Source organism: Wasmannia auropunctata, unplaced genomic scaffold, assembly GCF_000956235.1.
Source record: "Wasmannia auropunctata unplaced genomic scaffold, wasmannia.A_1.0 LD336069.1, whole genome shotgun sequence".
NCBI lineage: Eukaryota > Metazoa > Arthropoda > Insecta > Hymenoptera > Formicidae > Wasmannia > Wasmannia auropunctata.
Genome location: NW_012026821.1, coordinates 670,153 through 694,032, shown reverse-complemented (window position 1 = coordinate 694,032; position 23,880 = coordinate 670,153). Strand labels below are relative to the sequence as shown.

General features: G+C 33.4%; 1 protein-coding gene across 2 annotated transcripts in view; it reads right to left on the bottom strand.

Moving 5' to 3' along the window:
- LOC105450002 (semaphorin-1A-like) overlaps nt 1-23,880 on the bottom strand; it is a 204,588-nt gene that overhangs the window by 11,359 nt on the left and 169,349 nt on the right. For both annotated transcript variants that reach the window (XM_011689537.1, XM_011689538.1), the window contains exon 6: nt 5,216-5,303. In XM_011689537.1, the coding sequence (XP_011687839.1) occupies nt 5,216-5,303 (88 nt within the window). The remainder of the gene's footprint in view (nt 1-5,215; nt 5,304-23,880) is intronic.

Below are 23,880 nucleotides of genomic sequence, written 5' to 3'. Positions count from 1 at the left end.
GCAACGTAATGCGGATGCAATTGATGTCAATCTGTTGTAATATACTGTTACTGGCATACTCTGTTATCGTTTTACCTACTGGGTATATCATGGATAATAAATAAGTAAACATAAGCATACATGTATCCAGAAAATAAACTGTAAATCGAAAACTATGTGTATCTGCTGGTATCCAATTAATTAATAAAATTATTCAGTAGCAATACAACTGACATATCTTAATAATGCCTATAAATTACGCGATATTTTATCTCAGGGATGATAGAATAAAAAAAAAAGTTTAGAACACATATATGCTTATATTATGTATGTACGTACGATACAAAAGATCCAGCTTTTAATAATTCAATTAGATTATAAAAAAGGAAATTTCAACAAATGCTTTATTCTACGAAATAATTGAGTTCCGATCTCAAAAATTTAATTTTCAAACACATACGCAAAATCTGTGCACGTGCATAGAAATAAACTCTTCAATTTGTTAGAGAATTTTTATTTCAAGAAAAGCTCGTCGTCCTGAGAATAATCTTGTACGCGAACAATTTTTCTCAGCGTCGTGCGCAATCGGTCGCAAAACCCCCTGGAAAAATCCATGGATTTTGATCGCTATATGTGTTTGTACAGAGTACATAATGCGCGAGTATACACAACGGGGTATACTACAGTGCGACTGCATTTCCTCCCGTGTTCCCGTAGAGGAGATCCTCGAAGGATTCGCCCCGCCGCGCCGCGGCTCCTCGCGGGGCTCCCATATTTCACGTTCAAAAAGCACGATGGGATTTGAGGCCGGCCAACGTATGCGCGCGATAAGTGTATATAGCGGCCGGATGGTCATATATAACGGGGGCGAGGCAGACGTTAGACTTAGGGGGATGAACGTGCCCGTTGCAGGCTACAAATCTACGGTGAGCCCGTGGCAACGCCGAAGCTCGCGAATATCGTGCGCCACGCGCGTAATACCTGCGGGAAAGAGGCTTGGGCTATACGTACGCGCGCGAACAACGGAGCAACCCCCGCGCAGCATCCCTCCGCTCCCGCTCGCGCTCGCATCTCAGCGACACGTAACGCGCTGAGATCTAGGGCTGCGTACGCGCTATACTTAGAGATGATTTAATGCACCGTTGCGTCGCTGATGCATTACGCCGGTGTTCGTCGTCTCCGCGAAAACTTGACGAAAGTTTCGGCAAGATAGCTATGGGTCGCGGGCTGCTGAAAGGCGGAATAGAGCCGCTAACAAAGCATAATACATTTTAACACGGGAATGAAGAGGGCTTCGAACACTAAGCGGTTTTGAATAACAATGTCTTTCGCGTGAGTTTCGATTAAAGAATTGCTATTTTTCAAACAAAAGCTATGCTGTATTGTATGAGAAATCTAGCTGCGCAGTTAATACAGCTTTTGTTTGAAAAACGGCAATTTCCATCGAAAAACGATTTTTAAAAATATTTAAAACTGACATGTGTTCAAACTGTCCTTTCCTTAGTTTGTATGTACAAGTAGACTTTTTTATATTTTTAAACATATACATATAAAATAAATCATAAATAATTTAAAGATAAAAATCAAAATATCATTTTTTTTATTGCATTTGCTCTTCATAGAAATGTCTTTTTACGCGTGAAAAAGGAGGGGCAAATGCTTTTAGTATATATATATATATTTTTTTTTTAATAATAATTATAGAACGGCGAAATTGTAAAAATGAATTAAACGTACTTACACAATATTCTCTGTATGTATAAAAACTGTATGGGCAAACGTACACTTGATTGCGATTACCAGCGAATATTCCTGGTCTGATTCTACGAAAATAAATGTTGAAGGTTTCGCTATTCGGGAATAAAGCTCCTAAAAGGATTTCGTAAGATGACGAAATTCCTCAACGCGTATAGGGAAGAGAGGTATCTAGCTTGAAGTGGAAGCAATATAAGCACGTACAGTGTCAGTACAAAGAAGCTATTGGTAAAGCTAAGAGACGAAATTTTCAGAGAAGACCTTCCAAACGGCAAGACTCCGTCAGATCACCCCAAAATCAACGGATACGATGATAGAACGCATCCTATATTTCCCACGAGAGAATATATATCTTCTAAGAAGAAAACTCTGAATCACTTTACGAATCATATTTTAGATTCTAGAGCAAGTAAACCAAGTTCGCAAAAATTATTAAAGAATGCGGAAAAGACCGTTTGCATGTTCAAATTAAACTAGCCCACGTAAATGATTTGCAAAAGACATTTAAAAACTATCTGCAATAATAATTATTCATGTATTACATATGTCAATAATATATATCAATTGTGGAGTAAATTTATCAAATTAGCGAATATTAAAATGTGTGAGAAAATCGCAAAAAGTTTCAATACAATATTATAAAAATTAATGTATATTTAAAATAATATAAAAAAGCACACGTTTAAAAAGTTTTTCTGTTCGCGTGAAATTTCAAACAATGAATTTTCAACTTTTTTAAACTTTAATCTATTGAAAACGCTCCGCAATTCATCTACATGTTGTGCATAATAAAATGAAAACAAGGTGTACATTTATGTTTTCGTAACTATTCCACTTCTTAAATTCAACATAATAGTCGGTCAAATTTTTTTAATTTCAATGAATTTACATCACTAATTGAAAGTAAGCGTTACATTAAAGACAGATAAAATATAATAATAAAATAAACTTTTATACACCTTAAATTTAATTTTTCAAAATATTTTATATAAAAATCTAAAACCTGTGTATATTTATCAGAATAAAATAAACATAAGTATTTATAATTAATATAATTTATAATTAACAAAAATTTATACTATTTTAATTATGTACATATATTTTATTATAATATATCTATTATTATAATCTATATTATAATAATAGACAATAAATAAGTTATTAAGCACGTGCGTGTACACGCTTTAATCATTTATATCGTCCTATTATATTTTACTTCATATTGTCCTTCGCTCTGTTTATACCTCATTAATACACAATGTGCAATTAGATATGGAAAGCGATCCATATTGAAAAATCAAAAAATGAAATTTAAAAGATAGTATATTAAAAATACTAACTTTTAAATTTTAATATCTTATTTTTCCAAAAGACAGACTTATATTGAATTTTTAAATGAACGATTCATTTATTAGGAAAGAAACTACGAAAGATTTAGGATTCACACATTTCACGTGTTTTTTAAGTTTTTATTTGTAATCTCAATTATTGTATCAAAGATCAAATGTACAGATGATAATATCTTTTGCAGTTTCGATCATGCGCCCCAATAGACACGCCATTTACATGTAGAAATTTCAAACATGTTTGTAAAACGACTTCATTGAAGCAAGGCATCGTTTGCTTTGCCAGAGTATTGATTTACCGTTGCACTTTGGCGAACATACGACGCGCGCACGTGCCTCGTAATCAGCAAATTATAACGTTCAACGTATGAACCTGCACGTTATACATCACACAATTTTTCGTGCAAATGTAGAATATATTTTTATCGAATTATATCAAACTTTTATATCTTCTCGCATCTTCTCTAAATTAGTATTCCAATATTGATGAATTATGTTATTTACAAGCTGAATTATTTATCACATGTAGTTTTATTTTTATTTAAGTACACACAGTTTTATATTCTAGATAATTAAACTAACTATGTCTTCTTTTTAACGAGAAAAATTAATAAATATAAATATATATCACATGTATATTATATTTATTTATGTTTATATAGTACAAATAATATATAATAATAAAAAATAATAAAGCAATAAAATGTACGTGGATTGTGGCGTGACACAGCGTAAAATGTCTCTCACTACTGTTTGCTATCCAAAATTGTCTATCTTTAAGATAATAAAATTGAAATTAATGAATATATGCAATGGTAATAATAGAAGATTTCTCACGAATCTGACAAAGAGATATAGAGCATCTCTGAATAATTTCAGAACCAGTCATTTCTTTAACGATTCTTTAACACGTGTAAAGTCCATTCATCTTTAACCCTTAACTGGGGCAATGAGGACATACTGCGTAACTAGAGCACACGGTTTTCATGAACTGATCTCCCTTCTCATGCTAAAGATAGTAAACATATTAAAAGTAAGTTCACTGCAGGATAAAGAGTGTCTGAAGAAACTCTTTAAGAGAAACAAATAGAAATATTACAAACAAGCAAAAGATTAAATCTATCGAATATATAAACAAAGCGTTTCAAGATATTTTTTTTTCTTTGGAAAAGAAATTGGCCAGATTTTTAGATGCATACAATTGTTATAGATTAATTATTTGAAAAATAAAATAACTTTTTATAGCAAAATTTTATCTATGAATTTAAAAAATTCAAATAAAAATAAAATTACTCTCTTTAATAAGTAAAATAAGACTGAATTACAATAATAATAGAGAAAGACTGACGTAAAAAAAAAATAAACTCTGGAAACTATGGAAAAAGATATATACGAAATCGCGCCACGCACAGATCACATGCATCATGATAAAAGGGGGAATAATTTTTAAGAATCGTCTGTCATAAATTGTTCACGCATATTTATCGGATTCGTTGGATGGGACGCAAATCATGCGTGTATCTCAATCGCTTCTGTGCGGAATGCACAAGGACTCGTGATATTCGCGTCGAGCTTCTCGTTCTCACAACCTACTCCACTCGTTGTAGAGCGGTCGAATCTCTCAAGTGGCACTTACTGTCGTCAAAGCCACGCGTCGCCCGTCAAATCTGGTATGTAGTGCACAGCATATGTTTCAAAATGTAATAAAAATGTCCTCGATAAATATTTTCCGCGGGTGGAAACGGTTTTCGAAGCTGCATAGAGTGGCACGGGCTTCACGTTAAAATGTTTCGATAATACTACTATCACAACTGATCGCGCCAAGATCGTTTTCGTCCGCGAAAAAATCTATTCTTTGAAATATTACTTGAATTTATCTGACAATGAGAGTACAATAAATATTTTAGAGAATATTTAATTTTTTTTCTGTATATCAAAATTCACAAAATTCATCAGAATTTCAGAATTTTAGAATTTTTTTTCCGGAGTTTGTTCAATGTTTAAAGAAAATAAAATTTAACTTTAAAAAATATTGATTTACGTGGTTTCTGAATCTCATCGATTCAATTGATAATGTATAGTTTATACGATAATTGAGTCATATTATTCGAATTACTGTAAAAGAAGAAACTTACCGGCGAAAACCGCTGTGCTATTGTGTCGCGGATCGTAAGGACAGAGTCCCAAACCATCCATATCGCTCTTTTTCACGTACGCTCCATCCTGGAATACAGACAAGAAGTTTTAAATTACAACGGTTTTGCGTATCATGTACAATATATAAAAACGTGCAACTTTTTAAAATGTTTTTTCCATACAAAAAGTAGTCCAAACGTAATTTGAGGTCGTCAAGATAAATGAATCACTCGACTAGACATGAAGAGTATCGCAAAAAAAAAAGGATTTAATGTCAGTCACGCCATTTCCCGGAAACATGAGACGCGAGGAACGGCTCGAAACTTCCTATCAGGAAATTGATTTTTCTTATGCAACAGCTTCCTATGGAAATATTCATTTGCATTTATACGTCCGTGGATATGCGTTACGTGCGCCTGTATATATATATATATATATATATATATAAAATATATAAGCTGGCAGTACCACAACAATACAATTTCAAGATATTAGCAATTTAATAACTAATTCCAATCGTAATTACCGCGGCGTGCGCGTATCTTTTTAACTATATTAATGGTTAATCGAAATACTACAATATAATTTGTCTGGCTGTATCGGCCAGACTTTTGACCATTTGCTGAAACGACTGTCGACAATGATAATAAAATAATTATATCGAATCAATTATATGAGTGTGACCTATATACTTTATCAATACTATGCGATGATTACAATTAATTGGCGATTTCAATACTTTCCACTGATATTTCTTAATTATTACGTGTGACCTACGTAATGAAAAATTAATTTCGACAAAATATAAATTCGTAAAAGTCAATTTGTAACTAATACAAATAATGCGCTTGTTAATTAATTTCAGTACTCGTTTAAAGAAACAAATGTTTAATAATAAAATTAACAACGTAACAAACTAATCAGATTTGTATTACAACGACACAGTCAGTGCCCTAATTACTCACAGGATCGAGATTGACACTCTCTCCATTTATTGCCACCACAGGTATGATATATCTCTTGTTTAATATTATTTTCATGCATGTTCAATATTGATTTTGATATGTATGGGAAACTCTTCATTCAAAGTGAAAATATTGATATCGTGATTTACCGCGAATATAATAATATTTCTCTCTTTGATTGATGTATCAATTTATGTTTACCGTATACTCGTCGTGCACTATACAATATTTTGGATATCATCTCTGTGACAAATGTCAAAACATTACGACGATGCACCCGCGCTGTACTTATTCACTCTTGCAAATAAATCCAAGTTACGTAACGATTCGGGAACTACAATTGTTTCCGACCTGGAGATAGAGTAATAGTAGCAGGGTAATAGAATTATTAACGTCGTATCGATGCAAAAAAGCCCGAAATCTCGTATTCGTCGTTCGTACTTGTCTCTCGCCGTGCTGTGGTACCGTGATTGAGTTTGCTCGCGACCTACAGGTTTTACGAACGGTTCGTATCTAGAGCGAATTTGTGGTACGATAAACTGACTCAATAGAAGATTGGAAAGTGAGTAGGACAAGCGAGGGATCTGCGTATTGTTATGGATTCTTTTATTTTGTCTCCTGTCTAATTTTTTCTCTTTTTGTAAAATTTAAATAATTTCCTAGCCTCCTTTCAAAAAGTTGGATTAAAAATATTTCTAATATATTTGAACCATTATATTAAAGTCGTTTACTTAAAAAAGCATATTAAAGTGAGAATTTTGTAATTGTCCGATAAAAGACAGTTTCTACTTGCATACGCGTGTTTCGCGGTATGAATGCTCGTCATTGAACTGTAATGACATCGTTTCGAGTTGTTCATTGTGTAAGCTGCATTCGCGAACGTGTACAGACGTCGAAAAAAAAATATCGGAAAATCCGCTCGGCGCAGCGTAAGACAATTAAAAAAGTTGCAAGCGAGACCGCCGCGGCCGACCACAGTGTAATATCCCGAATACGCGACAGTGTCGCAACTCGTGCATGTATGCGACAATGTATGTAAAGAAATTGAAACGCAGCGAGGCTATTCGACGCAAACGACTATTCGATGCACTGCAGCCCGCAGTTGGGTATTCCGAGACGTTGGTTGAGTCTCACGTACTTTCCAGGATCCTTTATATTTCTTTCGTTCGTTTCTCCCTGGATCTTTTCTTCTTTCCAGTCTCCTTCTTTTTCTCTCTACTCTCCTTGCTTGCCACGTATCCTCGCTTCATCTATTCTCATCTACTAGGAAGCAGTATCGTAACAAGACGCGAGAGATAAACATAGTCGCGCAATAATGACAATCCATATACTATTTTCAGTTTATTTAATATCATTTAGAATTAATTTCTATATTAATTTTTTAGCCCATCCAGGATAAAAAATCAATTTAGAAGATATTGATTTTTTTTTATTTTAGCAATTATCGAATGTTTTCTCTATCATCCAAATAGTTATTTGCAATAGATAAAAAAAGAAACAAATTAAGTTTGTATATTATAAACTTGGGTATATTATTTAATTATATCTTTTTAGATTAGAAAATTTCTTCATTGATTTTAATTATTTAGGATAGAATTTATATTCATAGATATAATATTTTATTGAAAATAGTCTCCCAAATATTTCATATCAAAATCTTTTCCACTCTTAATAGGATATCTTATATACGTAATAATGTATTTGTTTTCGGTGTTTTAATATCAAAATTTACCGTGAAATAATTCGAGGCATTGCCATAAATTTTGCGAGAAAACAATTGCGAGGCGCCGCAGGAGACAATAACGAAGACGTAGGCGTGTGTTCACACTTAAAATATACGATAACAGCCTGATTTGTAGCAAGTAAGAAAACTTCCATTATAAGTTATCACACGCCATTCTTCTTCAGATATTTAATATATGACAATCAAGACATTAATATAAATACATAGCTGGTATTATATAAAAAAAGAGAATTTAATAGAATTAAGACAGTCTCACTTTAGTTAAAAAAATTGTTTTTCCTATAAATTGTATAAATTTTGTAAAATAATAGATTCATTTACCATCAATTCCATTTTAGAATCTTATTACAGAATACAGAATTACTAATAATAATAATAATATAAATTGTTTTATTATTATTCACTTACAATTGATTATAATAATATAGATACTGATATCTATATTATATAGTGCAGCTGTTAATACGGACAAATACTATCAAAGGTAGGCACTGGATGTGACAGGATTATTCCGCACATATGAACATGCACATAACGCGCTCTAATCTCGTTCGATGGAGCTATAACAGCCCGTAAGTAGATGTAATTACAGCGTTCAATGAAATTTAATTATAACTTAATCTCTACATCCTTAAAAAACTATGTTACATGAATCATTGCTTTGCTCATTAATTAAAATATTTTTAATTAATTGCAATATAATATAACGCATAATACATAATCTTTTTCTTCCCTATAATCTTTAAAGAATATGTATATTTGATATAATATACATAAAAAAAGTATATTAATGAAATATACGATATCTAATAATTCTTCTTTCAGTTTTTATAAAGTGTGCTAACTTTTAAGTACGTCCCATAAACAATATTAGCCGCGTGACCATCACGAACATGAAACCAAACAAATTAAATGTGCTCCTTATATCGCGATATGCGAGAAAGATATACACTTTCGCGGTGCGCGTATATATATAATCTTGCGATATAATCATACTCATTAATTACTTGCTGGTTTACACGGTGAGATTTTCCGTTGTAAATTTCGTGAGATATTGCTGTAATTGCGAAACACCGCGGGGAACGACCGCGAATTTCATCTTCGCACATTCGGCCTGTCGCGATATAATTTGCGCAAAGTTCGAAAACTTTCGAGTGTAAACTGTGCACGGTCCTCGCCTCCCACCGACATTGTTTCGCAACGATCACGACACAATGCCATGAGCTCCTGCGTGACAATGCACCGTTCACCGTCCCATCGCCCGGATTATCGCAATCGCAGTGGAAGTTATGTGCCATACGTTTAATACATCGATACAGGTGTAAATAGGCGAGTAAGTAAGCAAACAAAGAGATAACTAGATTTACGCATTTTGTTATTTTTATTCTGTGGTTTAACATTCACATGTCTATTTATTCATCCACGTGATTTCCGATACGTTTACGTTTAGATAAAAATATAAGTATAAATATAAATAAACGAAAAAAAAATTTATTTTACGTTCTAGAAAATTGTGTTTAAAATCCAACATAAAAGAAAACCAAGACGGTTTCTCTCTTTTTGTTTTATAGAACACTATTTTGTTCTTCGATAACTTCTATCGCAGTCTCAATTTCTAAAAATTACCCGTGTCATGCGCGCACAAATTGTTGAATAACATTATTAAAATACATCTCACAGATGTTTATAGAGGTCGTTCTTAATTGAACAATTTGTAAGTCAATGAGATCAGCGGAGGATGAGTCGATGTGCCGCTGAGACAGCTAACAAACAACTGCATCCCGCGTCTGCTAGATATGAGGCTTGCTTTTGTACAAGTAGTGAATTCCGACGTGAAACGAGAATTGCGGAGTGCTGCCTGAGATAATTTTGCGCTTCACCTACGTACGTGTATACACTTGTGGCATAATTCGCATCAAGTGGGAAAATTCACATACATCGTATATCGCGACTCACGTCTGCTTCCGGCATCGCACACGTGATGCGATCAAAGTAATGACACTTCGAAGTAACGTTATTTGTCCCGATTAATAATGCATCAAGCTGTCTCACGTGTTAAAATGCGGTCGATTTCCAAAGACGCGCGCGTACAATTACAATTGTAATGATAAATAAAAAAATGACAAATTTTCCATTAGATTCTTCGTTAGATGCTAAAAGTTTATTTATCAGGAGACATTCTCAACATCTCAATTACTACAGCAAATTGAAAGACCATATAAAAAGAGCGTTACATTTACTTCAGAGAGTATTCTTTCATTAATACTAAAGTATACAAATCACAACAACTTTTCCGATAATGCTACTTAATATTTATAAAAATTTTACGCCGACCGTCAACGTTCTGTTCCAATACTTAAAAGATTAATTTCATTTAAGTCTTTAAGCTTAACAAAGTTTCAGTTTGTCATTCATCTCAATTGGTATCACATTGAAAATTTTAATTATTTTTTCTGTATTGGGCCAATTCAACTAAGAATTACAATTATTTCAGCGAAGGAATAGAATAGTCACAATAATTCTCTGTAGCTCGTAATGGCAAAGGAAAAGCTAGTTTTACAGCACGATCTCCAACAGTGTTTCAGTATTGTCTCGAAGATGATCAAAGTGACAACGTTACCGTATAAAGCGTACTGTCAGATTGCAACTTGTTAATAATGGTGAATCAAGTACCGTCGTATTGAGACGTCGCAGTCACGCGACGCCAAATTATACGCCGAGAAAGAACGATGACAATGCAGCGTGATTTAAACGGTACAGTGGAAACGTATTCACATTGTTTAGTTCCTGCTGTGATCTAGTAAGCATTATTAATCTGTTTGTATCTACAATAATGTTTCACGCTGCATTGTGGCAATAAAAATTATAGTGAATTTAAGTGTAGTTACATTAAGCTATGCTCCGTGCAAAAATTTTATTTATAAATTATTTGAAAAATGTTTTAATCCTTTTGTTTTCTTTATATTCTATTGTTATTATTACAAGAGATATACAAATATTTTTTTAACAATAACTGTAACGGTAAATTGAAACAAATAAGCTAAACGATTATTATAGTACAATAAATGCAAATAATTTTTGTCAATATTTAATTATAAGTATTGTCGCAAATTATTATAAACGTAACATGTATCACATATTTAGACTTTAAGTATAGTCAATATCAGAATAGCAATCAAATACATTTATTTGTGTCAAAATACTGCCAGCAAATAAGAGCTCAGTAGTGTGATAAATTGATACGAAATATCTGCCATATTTACCATACAAAGTTGAAATAAAATTACACAGTTTTGGAGCAATTTCTATTAAACAAAGTGTAGTTACCATTGGCTTTAGTAACGCTTTTCCATCTAAAAAAAGTTTTTTTCTCTCAATTTACCTTTTTAAAAAAAAATCGTTGATAACTTTAATATAAAACAGAACTTCCATAAAAACCACGAGTTTTTTATTCCACTATAATATTAAAGAACACGCTATACCTACATCCGTTTGTAAATACATCGTAAAAAGGTTTCGTATTCTCTGAATCGTGTATCAATCGAGATTTATTAAAAAAAAAAGCTTGCGTTACATTTGATATTTCACTCTGTCTCTTGGGTCACTGAAAAGCTTGGACAAACATTACAAAGCGCATCTGTAAGACGGTTGCAGAGTGAGAACGTGAATTTTCCTAGCGCTTCATACGGCAAGTCGAACTTCACTTATGTAGCGACAATGCATCCACGAAATCGATATTTCATACGCTCTCGTGATGTTTACACGTAGTACTCGGTTACAAATTTCCCGCACTACTATTTATTTGGAGACTCTCTTGGCCAACTTCAAATGGATGTTTCTTTGATAGTAAATACTAAAAGATCTCAATAAGACCCTTATATTAAAAATAATAAAATATTTAAACTTCAAAGATATGATAAATTACAAAATCCTTTTTTATTTAACAAAATTTTTCTTTGGAAATTATTCACAAACACTTAAAATAAAAATAAAAAACAATTTTTAGTCTGTATATGTTTAATAGTATGTGTTAATATGAGTCAATTGTTCCACCCGTCTGGAAGAACTCTTTCTCTAAAATGCTCTAAGGAAGAGAACTCAGATTGAAAGAGACTTGGGAAACATAAGAAAAATAAATTTGAAAGAGGAAAGGGAATCAGCACAAATGCGCAAGAAAATAGAAAAGAGCCCTAGATGGTGTCGTGGGGCGGAAAAAGAAGAAAAGGGGGAGGGAAGGGAAGGAATGGGGGGTAGAGAGAGAGAGAGAGAGAGAGAGAGAGAGAGAAAGAGGGAGCGCAATAAAAGACTGAGATATCTACATCGAAAGTCAGAAAAGGAGGTGTTATTGGAAGAGTTGAAATAAAAGTATCCAAGGGAAATAAATAATTTAACAGATTAAGAAAAAAACTATTTGCAGACAAAATATAGAGAAACTCTGTCACTAAATGTACTTTCTGTAAATGTTCTTTGGTGAATTCTCGACAAAGTTTTGATGCTCCTTTTGTAGAAACGTTGAGAAAGATTATTTTTCAAAGGTTAGTGGTTTATAGATCTTTAATAATACGCAATATAATAATTAGAATATCGAGTATGTTATACGTTATCAATATCAGATATATATATGTACTTGCGAATCTTAAAGAATTGAGAATAATCATTGCAGCGCCAAAGAAATAAAATTCGCTCCCAGATGCCGCAGATCTTAGGTGCCTTGATTCTTTAGAGAAATAAGAAACGGGAAAAGCTTGAACGGTAACGAGCGGAGTACAACCATCGGCCGATCGCGGCTCTTTTCGTCCGGTACACGAGAGAACTACCAGTGAAATGGCTGACTAAAAGCTAAAAGCCGGACAGACGAAAGCGAGAAAAGAGAGCGGAGGAATCGCGAATGTATTTCTCGTGGGAGGTAAGAGACAGATAGGTGGATGGCCCACGATAGAATGAGTCGAACGTTCGCGGGAATCCGAAGGGAGAAAGAGGAGAAGCGAAAGAGAGAGAGAGAGAGAGATCGGGGGCGAAGGAGAGAAGACAGGAGAGGGAATAGACGATGGTGAGGAAGTTTTTCCGACATGAGATTTACGCCAAAGGTCCGCGTGCACCACAAATACGTAACGTATATATATATGCCGTGACCGTTCTACACACCGGGACTGTTTTCGTTTGAACGAGAACCAGATTTTCTTCTCTCCGTCCGCCGTCCGCGCCACACTCGCGTCTAGCAATTTCTTCTCATAGGAGAGACGAAATGCAGGCGTGGCCGGAGCATAAATCGCTAAATCTCGTCCGGCTATTTTCTACTATCGTGTTGCTGCTGCTGCTGCTTCTTCTTAGTTTACGGAACAAGCGCAGACTTTACGACGACCCTTCGTATTATCTTTCGATGTGCCATTCAAAATTTGAACGAATCTAAAGGTAGGAGCTTGACTGGCAAGATATAGGGGGATCATCTTTCGCGCGAATATCATCTGTTGGGATCTAGAACCTTCAAAACTCAAGCTTTTTTAAATTGAGGCACACCTGAAGCATAAATCCATTGATATGAAAGTAATTTTATATTTTGAATAAATTACGATTAAATAAAGAATATAATAAGCATTAATAATAACTTTTCCTCAGACAACAATATTTTAAAGTGAAGAAAAAGTAATAAGACAACACAACTTAGTAAATTTTTAAGTATTAATATTCCATAATAATGTATCATATTATTTATAAAACAGTTATTTTTAAACAGTCTTATTAATAGGACAATTAAAAAGAATTACATATTATGCTTATTAGCATTGCTAAATAATTTATTTTTTCAAAACTGATTAATTTTTGATCATTTATTTAATTTAAAATAATTACAAATGTTAAAATTTTAAAATATAATCATAATTATATGCTTTTAGTTTAAAATTCAATATTTTTGGTCGATAAAACGCCATAATATTCTCGAACAACTTGCATGCGAAGATATTATGCAGAATAAGTTATCCTACCAAGTAGCAGTTTTGAATAAATAATAAAGTTTAAAATGCAGCATTTCATGTTATCGAGTAAGCTGTACGCAGCTGACTTTTCAAAATTTTATGGATTATCTCATTTTTGCATAACATAAATAGTTATATATTTATAAATGACTAACATTATATTCAATTACATAAATAAATAGATAACTCGACAGCATCAACAGAGAAAGTAACTATAGAGATCGAAACAAAAGTGGCTTTGCACCCAGTTTTAAAGTATTTTTAAAAAAGAATATCTTAAACAAAATGTAATTTCTCATTCAAGTGAATATAACTTTTTTAATGAGAAACGCTTATTCTATCTTTTTATATTTTTAATAAATTGAGAATAATTTCTATACGAGATGTTCTGCTTGAAGGCACACGAAGAAAAACGGATTACGAGAATTACCTTAATGATCGAACTTCTCTAAGATTTCTCAAATGAACTCGAGAGAAAGTGTACACACATGTAAACTTAGGCATCTCTCTTTCTTAGATAAATGTTAATGATACAGTTGCTGTAACTTGGAACTTGTAATGCGTATTATCAATCGTACATTGCGAATTTTCATGCGAGTTCACGGTACCTCGATTTCTTCAAATCGCGATTTTCCTCGTTTTGCCGAAGAGGTGCAATTACGTTTATTTCTCCTGGTACCGAGCAACTCAATCAGGAAATATTTCGTTCCCAACGACGACTTCACTACCGTAATCAAGGAAGGATTTTGGTTATCCACGAATAAATTTTATGAGTTCGACGATTTTTTGGATTATTCACAGTGCTTTTTATTAAAAACCATAAATGAGAAGCATATGAAATAAGTCATAAAAAATGGAGAAAAAGGGGGAGAGAGAGAGAGAGAGAGAGAGAGAGAGAGAAAGAGAAAGAGAGAAAGAGAATTGTTCTTTCTCCCTGTGAATAATCCAATAAATGTGAAGTGAAATTATATATTATGTAATTATATATTATTTTCATCCAATTCCCTTGACTGAAGGTATAAAAGACATGTCTCCGTGTTGTAATAGCTCTTATAACAGGTGCAATCATTCAATTCTCAGTCGCGTAAAAATCCTATCAGAATTAATAAAAAAGTTACTGCACCGCGAAGCGAGAAATCGAATATCGACGATCCACCAGCCGTGATCGGATATTATTCCGAATCGTGAGATATCGGCACGTGAGGACGATCGGTGAGTAATCTACGGCGCGAATTACACGCATCTGCAGCGGTCGCCGTGCCACCGTGAGGTGCAGCGAATGCGACAAGACACAAATGCCAATATATCTGCGGCGGACAGTACATCACAATAGTGGTCAGAGAGCGTGCGGGCCGCTTCCGTCCTCCTTCCGATATCGTTATTCCGCGATCAACATGGATTGACGAATACGCGCGACGTGCCGTTGAATTTTAATCGCGTACATATCCGCACGATGACGACGGTAACACGAGAACTCGCTGACCGTGAAATTGTCGTTGCACTGAAATAAGATTGTACGAATGTCTTAACAATTATAATGTACACATTCTTAATATCTCTTCATATCTATGTCTAGACGCGTCAACATATTTTTCTACTTCTCTAAGACGTAATTAATAAAGATGTTTCAGAATGAAATAGAAAGTGGGTTGTGATATAAAGTAAAGCATACATTTACAAGAGAAAAAAGTATTTTTGAAACATTTAAGATTTTCGGAAATTTTTAAAATTTTAAATAATGTTTAAAATAATTCAAAATTTCCACACCGTTTATTCGCGTGGAGTTATTCGCATTGTATGTACATATCACTATTAGATGTAATGATAAAAATTTTGTAAAAATCTTTTTGCCTTAAAACACTTGTATTTTCAAAGTCAGTATGATTTATCTCTTACATTCGATGCTTATTTATTTCGTTACTTTGTAAACTAACTAGAAATCTCTTTGAGGATTGTTAGTTTATAGCATTCAAACTGTTATGAAACGCTTCGACAGATGAAACAAGTGGAATATTTGAGAGAAATTTGTTTAGACGTTGTTATTTTACGTTCTGTATTTGACCAACAATTTTGACGAATTGCCCACTTCACACAACAAATCGAAAACCAACACATGACTCTTTTTTTTAAATTTGAAGTATCACTTACCACCTGTATATAGTTGTGCAATAAAATCCAGAATCATGTAATATCAGCTACATGGTTCAATGGTTTAAAGCGGATTATGGCAATCATTGATTTTGGCTAAGCCAACAATATCATATACAATATACCTTTTTTATTGTTGAATATTTCATCCGAAAATGCATGAAAGAGATGGAATATGCTCGAATTTTTATTTTTTTTAAATATTTTTGTATCTAATTTTACAATATTTGAATTTTTATTCATATTAATATAAGAAAAATTTTATTAATTTTATTATAAAATAATTAATATATTTTTAAGTGTTTTATGTAACCGTATATTTTATAAATTTAAAGTTAAAAAATTTTTTTATTGTAAAGACTGTTGTGATCAAGAGCATCCTTACAAATATTTACTAAACATTAATAATTACCATATTAATGTATATATATATATATATATATATATACAATATATATATATATATAATTAATTATATCAAAATTAAAATTTATAAAAACTTTTTTGCAAAATTTAATATAGTATATAATTAAATATATTTTAGTTTTTATAAGATTTAATTTTTGGTACACACAATTACAATTTTATTTAATTTTGATAATGTATATTTATTCAGAATTATTTTATATTATCACAACATATATGCGTGCGGTAGTCATAAAGGAGAATCAAATTTTTCCATGTAGAAACGTAAAGTTATATGGTTTGATAAGTGATAAATTGTATTCCTTCCGCAATAAAAACTAAATCTCTCAAGTAGGGAATTCTATAAATGTCCTTTTAACCATAATTTCTATGGCCAACTCCAAGACAATTTTTCTCTAGTAGAAATGTGAGAAGGAGAGTCATTATTTATTACACTTCCATTTTCTTACATATCTTGAAATTAAAATTCCATTCAAGTGAAACCCATTTTTAAAATGAAATGAAAATTATCTATTTGTCATACAATTCCTTTTATAAAGCTTTGTCAAAAGAATTCCTAATTGATGTTAAAAATATTCTTTGGATAATGCTTTGTGTCAAATAAATTATTGTAAATATTTTGTTGCAGTCTTATTGTTTCTACGGAGAGCATAATGCTAATGCATATAAATATAAAACATACTTCGCATCATTACACGTACAGCCGTCGTACTACTCAAACACGTGTAATGGAAAACGGTGGAGCTTTTAGTGATATCCGATAGCACTTAGTAATTGGCTTCTTGCCGAGGTGATTATATAAAAAAGGAAAAAGGGAAGAAGAAACCGCGGTGGCAATCTTGCGTGTGTACGGGCGCGCGCGCGATCACGTAGTACCGGACAAGCCGGTAGCCAATAAGGTTGGGGAAGTCGAAAGATCAACCGGTACATTAACAAGGGGTACTTTCGTGATAAAGTATTTAGCATGGGTTTGTAGGTTGCGGACGATAGAGCATTTAGCCGCCAGGCTGCAGCTTAGGTGCAACGCGGCGATGTGCACGGGCGCGTTTAGGTGTCGGTGAGGGAGAAACGGAAGGGCGAACACCCCTTCCGCGATCCCCCTCCCCCCCGCCTACCCCGCTCGGACCACGACTACCACGAGGGTGCCTTGGGTCGGGCTAGGTACCGTGATAGCTAGCTGGCTAGCTCACCCTGGCTACGCTCCAAAACATCGTGCTGCACGCCCCGTATCTCTAGCGTCTCCTCCTACGAGCAGCTTGGCGCGCGGAGAGACGCGCGTTATTGCCTCACGCGCGGCGTTCACCCCCGGCTCTATCTGTGTAACTCCTACTCTATCCGGCGTTACATCCGCCCTGTCCTTCCTGCAGAAATTTACCTACGCGAGGAAATCGATCGTCATCGCCGTACCGGCCGTGACGATAAGCGAAACACGGGAGGTTGTTGCTGATCGACGAAAGGGGAGGAGAAGGTACATTCAAACATCACGAAGCGGATCTGAGCGATCTAAGTATCACGCGAGTTATACGATAAAAAGCTTTCAGCAATTTCAGCATGTCCTCCGTTTAACGAAAGTTGTGATCTTGTACTCCTTTAACCAAAAAAGACGGAAAAATATCTTTTATGTAATGCACGATAATAATTCATATATATTCTCTTTATATAACTAAATATATATGTATTCTCTTATAACTCATATATATTCTCTTTATAATTAAAGTAAAAATGTATGTGTAGCAGCTAATGGCATTGTTTGTGTTAAATATGATTAGCTATTTAATAATTTAGACTCATGATCCTCGTCCATTAGAAATTCCGCAGAAATTACTCTTCAGACACGCGCTGTATGCTGACGTTTATCTCCGGCGCAGTCCTTGTTACATTTCTGAAGATATATCACATCTCTATCATGTATAGTTAAATGAAAGTATGCGCAAACAACCAATTGATAGCACTTTTCTTTCGCATTGCAAATTGTCATTGACTTTTTGTATATTCGGTTGTTTTATTCACATTTTAGAATGCATATTTATGTATATACATATATATATACTGCAATAAATTAAAAATACTGCAAGAGATAGCAATATAAACTCTTGAAAGATTCGAACTTTTCTGACGTGTATATATATGAAGTGTCCTAGATTTATAACTTTTCAATTGTGGGAGAACTGCGAGCTGCAAACGAACTTACTGATCACTTTTAACATATAAATAACTCAAAGTAAAAAGCGAAATGAAAGTGAACAAACAAACATCGTTATCGTAAAAATGATAAAGCATTGCTCTGCAGCTGACCTGAAATAAACTTTAATAAATCTTTAATTTGAGAGATGACTGTAAATAACATTAAATTAGAAAGTTGTAATAAACCGTGGTCTTCTCCTTTTAAAAAGTTTTGCAAAAGAAAAATTTATTACAGAAGTTCGTCAGAAATCTTATATCTAAGAGAGACTGCAAGTTTTGAGCAGGCTGTGTAATCTGAATATTTGTTCAAAATAACAAAGTCGTGATTTCGATCAAACCGATAGGAGAAAATTAAATTATAAAATAAATTATATTTGTACAAGATGGTCCTTCGACAAATTTATTTTAACTTTTGTATGTTCCTCAGAGTATGCAATATTTTTGCATATTTATACACATTTTCTAAATTCTATTAAGATAATTTCTGAAAAGGATTTGTCACATTATTAATTATAACAGAAAATATCCATCGTTTATCGGCGATAATATTTTCTGCCATTATTTCAGTCATTATTTCACTCAGCCTGAACACAAAGACATCCACAAATAATCGAATGGCTTTAGCAGTCGGTATAATCAGTGTAACATGCTCAAATGGGTAAATAAAATTTATTTAACAATTCATAAGAGAATAATTGCCGTGGCATGCAGTTTGCGTAATAACACGCGACATCGCTTCACTCTGACACGCCATTACGTAATCCGTTACACCTTCAACGTTACAAATCTGAATATTTTAGATACATAAATCTTGACATTCGCGAAATCAATTATCGTTAACGTATATCTACAATCGCTTGTATATCGCATTAAGCGAATATTGTTCTCCGATATATCTTGATGTACTGTACAAATCGCGCATTTATTACGAGATAAATCTGGTAACGCTTTATAAATTAAAGCTTACATGACTTAAAATGATTCGCGCGATCGTGAATAAGTGGAAAAGAGATACATTATGATTTCTTTCATTATTTTAGCCAGATGAGTACATTTTGATAACAAAACTGTACGTTTAGCATATGATATATGACTTCACTCGTTTATTTTAGGCTTTGTATATTCGGGATATTGTATATTTTGGGAATTCTCGTATTGAAACTATGTCATATGAATTAAAAATTGCTCGCAAAGTGTCAGTCATTGCTAAGGGACTCACCGAACTGAAATACTCGTACAAACCGGTTCGACTCGTACGATGCGGAATTTTGTTTCCATCGTCGGTCAATTGATCACGTATGCGCGACCAAATCAAACGCATTGTAACTAGGACGCCACGTGCATCGGTCGAGACCGCACGAATAAATTGTGATTATACAGGCCGCATTGCTACGCGTCGAATTCGCCGCAATGAAAAACAGTCGTATTTGTTCCCAACTTAATAAATATTGATCGCGCGCGCTTCCATACCGCTGCAGTTTCGCGCCATTCATTCTTTCTTTTTTTTTCTATTTTCAGAAAATACAATCACTGCGGTTGTATATTAACGAGGAAAATGCCACGGGAATGAGTATTTTCTCATCATTGAATTCTCAAAGCGATACGTCGGCCAGATCGACGTATTCGTCGATAGTTATAATTAAGCACATCCGACAACGATGCAAAATAAACGTGACTTATTCACACGGATAAATCGCAATTATTCGATTGCAGGTCACCACCGGATGACCTACAATAGTAGGTTACATAGTAACAAAATAGTTTATAGTCATAGAACAAGTGTATTTAAATTTTAAAAAAATTTTTCGAAGATAGATGAAGTATATTTCACCACATATGCAGAAACAAAAATATCCTAATATAAATTACATAAAAAAATATTTATTCTTTTTTACAACATACTGCAAATGTAATTCGCATAAAGCAAATAATCGTTTTAGAAAAGATTTAGGTACATTCAATATAGCGCGCTCGAAAACTAACAAAAAATATAAAAAAAAACTAGTACATTCTCTTTCTTAACTGATGATTGCCTCGATATATGCTCGATGTATTACACCTGCACATATTGCAGTTGTATGGATTTGCTTGTTAATTTAACTCGTAATTCAACGCGTTTCATGCAATTCGACATATGAAATTTAATATCAATGTCTAACGATAACGAAAAGTTTTGTATATTAGTTTCCTCTTTCGGCGTGCGCTAAATGGGATGCCATTGCACAGTTTCTTAATTTTATTTTACTAATTTTATTTTCAGCTACAAAATCAATTTGATTCTATCTTGTTTCGATAGATATACGAAAGTCTCATTTACATATGAATCACAAATAGATGCAAATTCATATCCATACCATTCTCGACGGGTCAATATTTGTAAAAGCCTATCCGCCACAATCCGATCGATGGTATACATAAATAAACGAGATACACTGGACGGATTCGCGCGCATCGATCGCGGATTCGTATCGCGATCGCGATTACGCGCAATTAACGCGTGACAATGAGAAATGCGCGTTATACGCGTTTCCAAATTAGTAGATATCGATCGTTTCTTCAACGAATTCCCCAATGAATAACGCACGTGTGACTACGCAAGCGACTAGTTCATAAATATTTAATATTTGGATTGATTTGGATATACTACGACCAATTCGGCGGATCGATAGTATACATAATTAAACGTCCATGCAGCAGCTACTCGATAAAATTGTATCGATGAAATCGCGCGAATAAATCACGGTTTATCCGCTTACGGAGTCTCCCGACATTATTACTACATTTCGCAAAAATGAGATATTTTTATATTAATTAGTTAGCCGCATTTATTTACGTATTATTTGAAGCGAATAAATATGGCTAGTATATGTAATAATTAATTCGATCGATTGAGCATAAAATAAGCAAGAATGATTTGTGTAGAGTATCACTCAAGTTTTGAGAATAATTTAAGACATATTGTAGTAACTTTCAATTTTTTTCATTTAAAATTTGATTTTTTTATATTACACAAAAAAATAATATAGAAAACAAATCCCTTGTAAAAAAGAACTATTAGTGCAGTGAAAACATTATTGAAATATAGTAGTGGCACTGCTGGTATAGCAAAATATAATATAAATTTAATGAAAATAAAAATCTTTTAAGAATGTTGTTCTTTTTTAAATATTGCAAAACTTATAAAGATTTAAATCCTGTTTGTTTTTTTTGTAATTAGAAGATGAGATATGTCATCTAGAATTTAGTGAATAGAAAACGTTTTAAAAATTTGATGTGCTGCTATGTTTCAACTTTTTAATGTTGTGCAGTTAATATTTTAGACCAACGGTTCCGCAACAATGCTCTGCGGAGTTCCGAGGCGCCGCGGAATGCCCTCGTGGGATTAAATAATAACAAAAAAAAAAACGACGTTATTTTTGAAACACGTAACAACAGTCACTATTTAGAGTGAATTAAATGCAAAACTAAATAAAAGAAACGCAATATGCCACCACTGAAGTAAACATTATGAAATATTTTGTTTATGAAGAAAAGGCCCCAAAAATAAAAAAACAAAAAACTGATAAATTCCATGAGCTTTTTTTAAACTAAAAAGAGATTAATATTTTAAAACCAGAATAATTTTTTGGTCTGTAGAACATTTTATTTCGATTCAAAATCATGCGCTTGATAATCACTCAATTAATTTTTTTTCTGTTTTCAAGATAATTTTTAATATTTTATAAGTCCAATTATAAACTTAAATATTCAAACACTATATTAACAACACACACATTCTCATAGCGTGATTAATGACGGACAATCTGTCAACATATTTAGAAAATCGATCGAATTTGACCAACAACAGAGATTATATTGCATTTTGAGATGCACACACACGAACTATAATAGCATAATTTCACTGTCCTTCTTGCGTCTGTATATACCTAATGAGTAAATAACCTAATTGAGTAAATAAAATTTGTGCATGATAAATAAGACCGTGAAAGGTTTTGGACTGCCGTGATAGCTAATTGAGGTCAGCACGACGATCAATATTATTAAATGAATTAAAAAATATGAGAAAATAGCAATAAAATAATAAACAGTTGAATAATCCAGAGACGTGACAATACGTAAGAGAGATTGATTATCTATATATAAAAATTATAAAATGAGAAAAGGATTGTTATTACCATTTCCTATCATCTGCTATAAGCATTTTAAACTTAAAAGCATTACAATCTAATCAATATTGACGTAAAGTCCGTCGTAATCCTTTCTCAGCGGAAGAAACGTCGATATACGTATTATTAAATATATTCCGGGCATCCTGATCGAATCAGACCGCGAGTACTCGAGACGTCTCTCAAGAATGAAGGGACCTCCTTCGGGGCGGAAGCAGCCTCTGCAAGACGGGGAATTCAGCCGGAATTCCATTGGGAACCGGCGGCTGGTCTTCCTGTGTATGCGACGAAATCTATTCTCGCGAGGAAGGAAGACAAAAGGAGGGAGAGGTACAATGAGCCGATTAATTATTCCAATTAACCACGACTGTCCTTAGCGAATCTTTATTTAACCGTTAGTTCATTCACAGGGCGCTTCCTTACACGTGTACGCGTACACACGGCACAATGCCGTAATGTAAAGCGGTACATGTTCCTGGGAACCCGCGCGCCATACGTACAATGATAGATGTTCCTAGGTAGGTAGGGAAAACCCGCGGGAGGCGAAAATAACTGTCCGCAGGCGAATGAACCAGTCGGAAGACGCCCGCTGGATTATTCATTAAATGCAAATTTTAACTTGTCTTACTCGAGATAATGTCACAAAATTATAGAAGCGCACTCAGAAATTTGTGTGATAGAGAGATCTAATAAAGTTTAAATTAATAACACTTCGCGTAAAGTCCAGAAAATATCGCCAAAAATAACCAACAGAACTTGATAGAATGTTTCTATTGTTGCGAGTTGTATTACCCGTTTTACGATGATTATTAATGAGAAAAGTTCGTGATTACTTCGACGTGGAAATGTGCAATTGTATAACCAACGAAAAATATCACTCACACGTAAATGAAATTCACATATAACTAATGAAAATACAACAAAGTAAAAGCTTTTTATAATTTATACTTCATTACTAAGATTTTCTACAGTAATGAAATACACCAGATTACAAAAAGAAATTATTAAAAATATTGTAGTTTTGTTAGAGGAAAATAAAATATTTTTTATTAAATT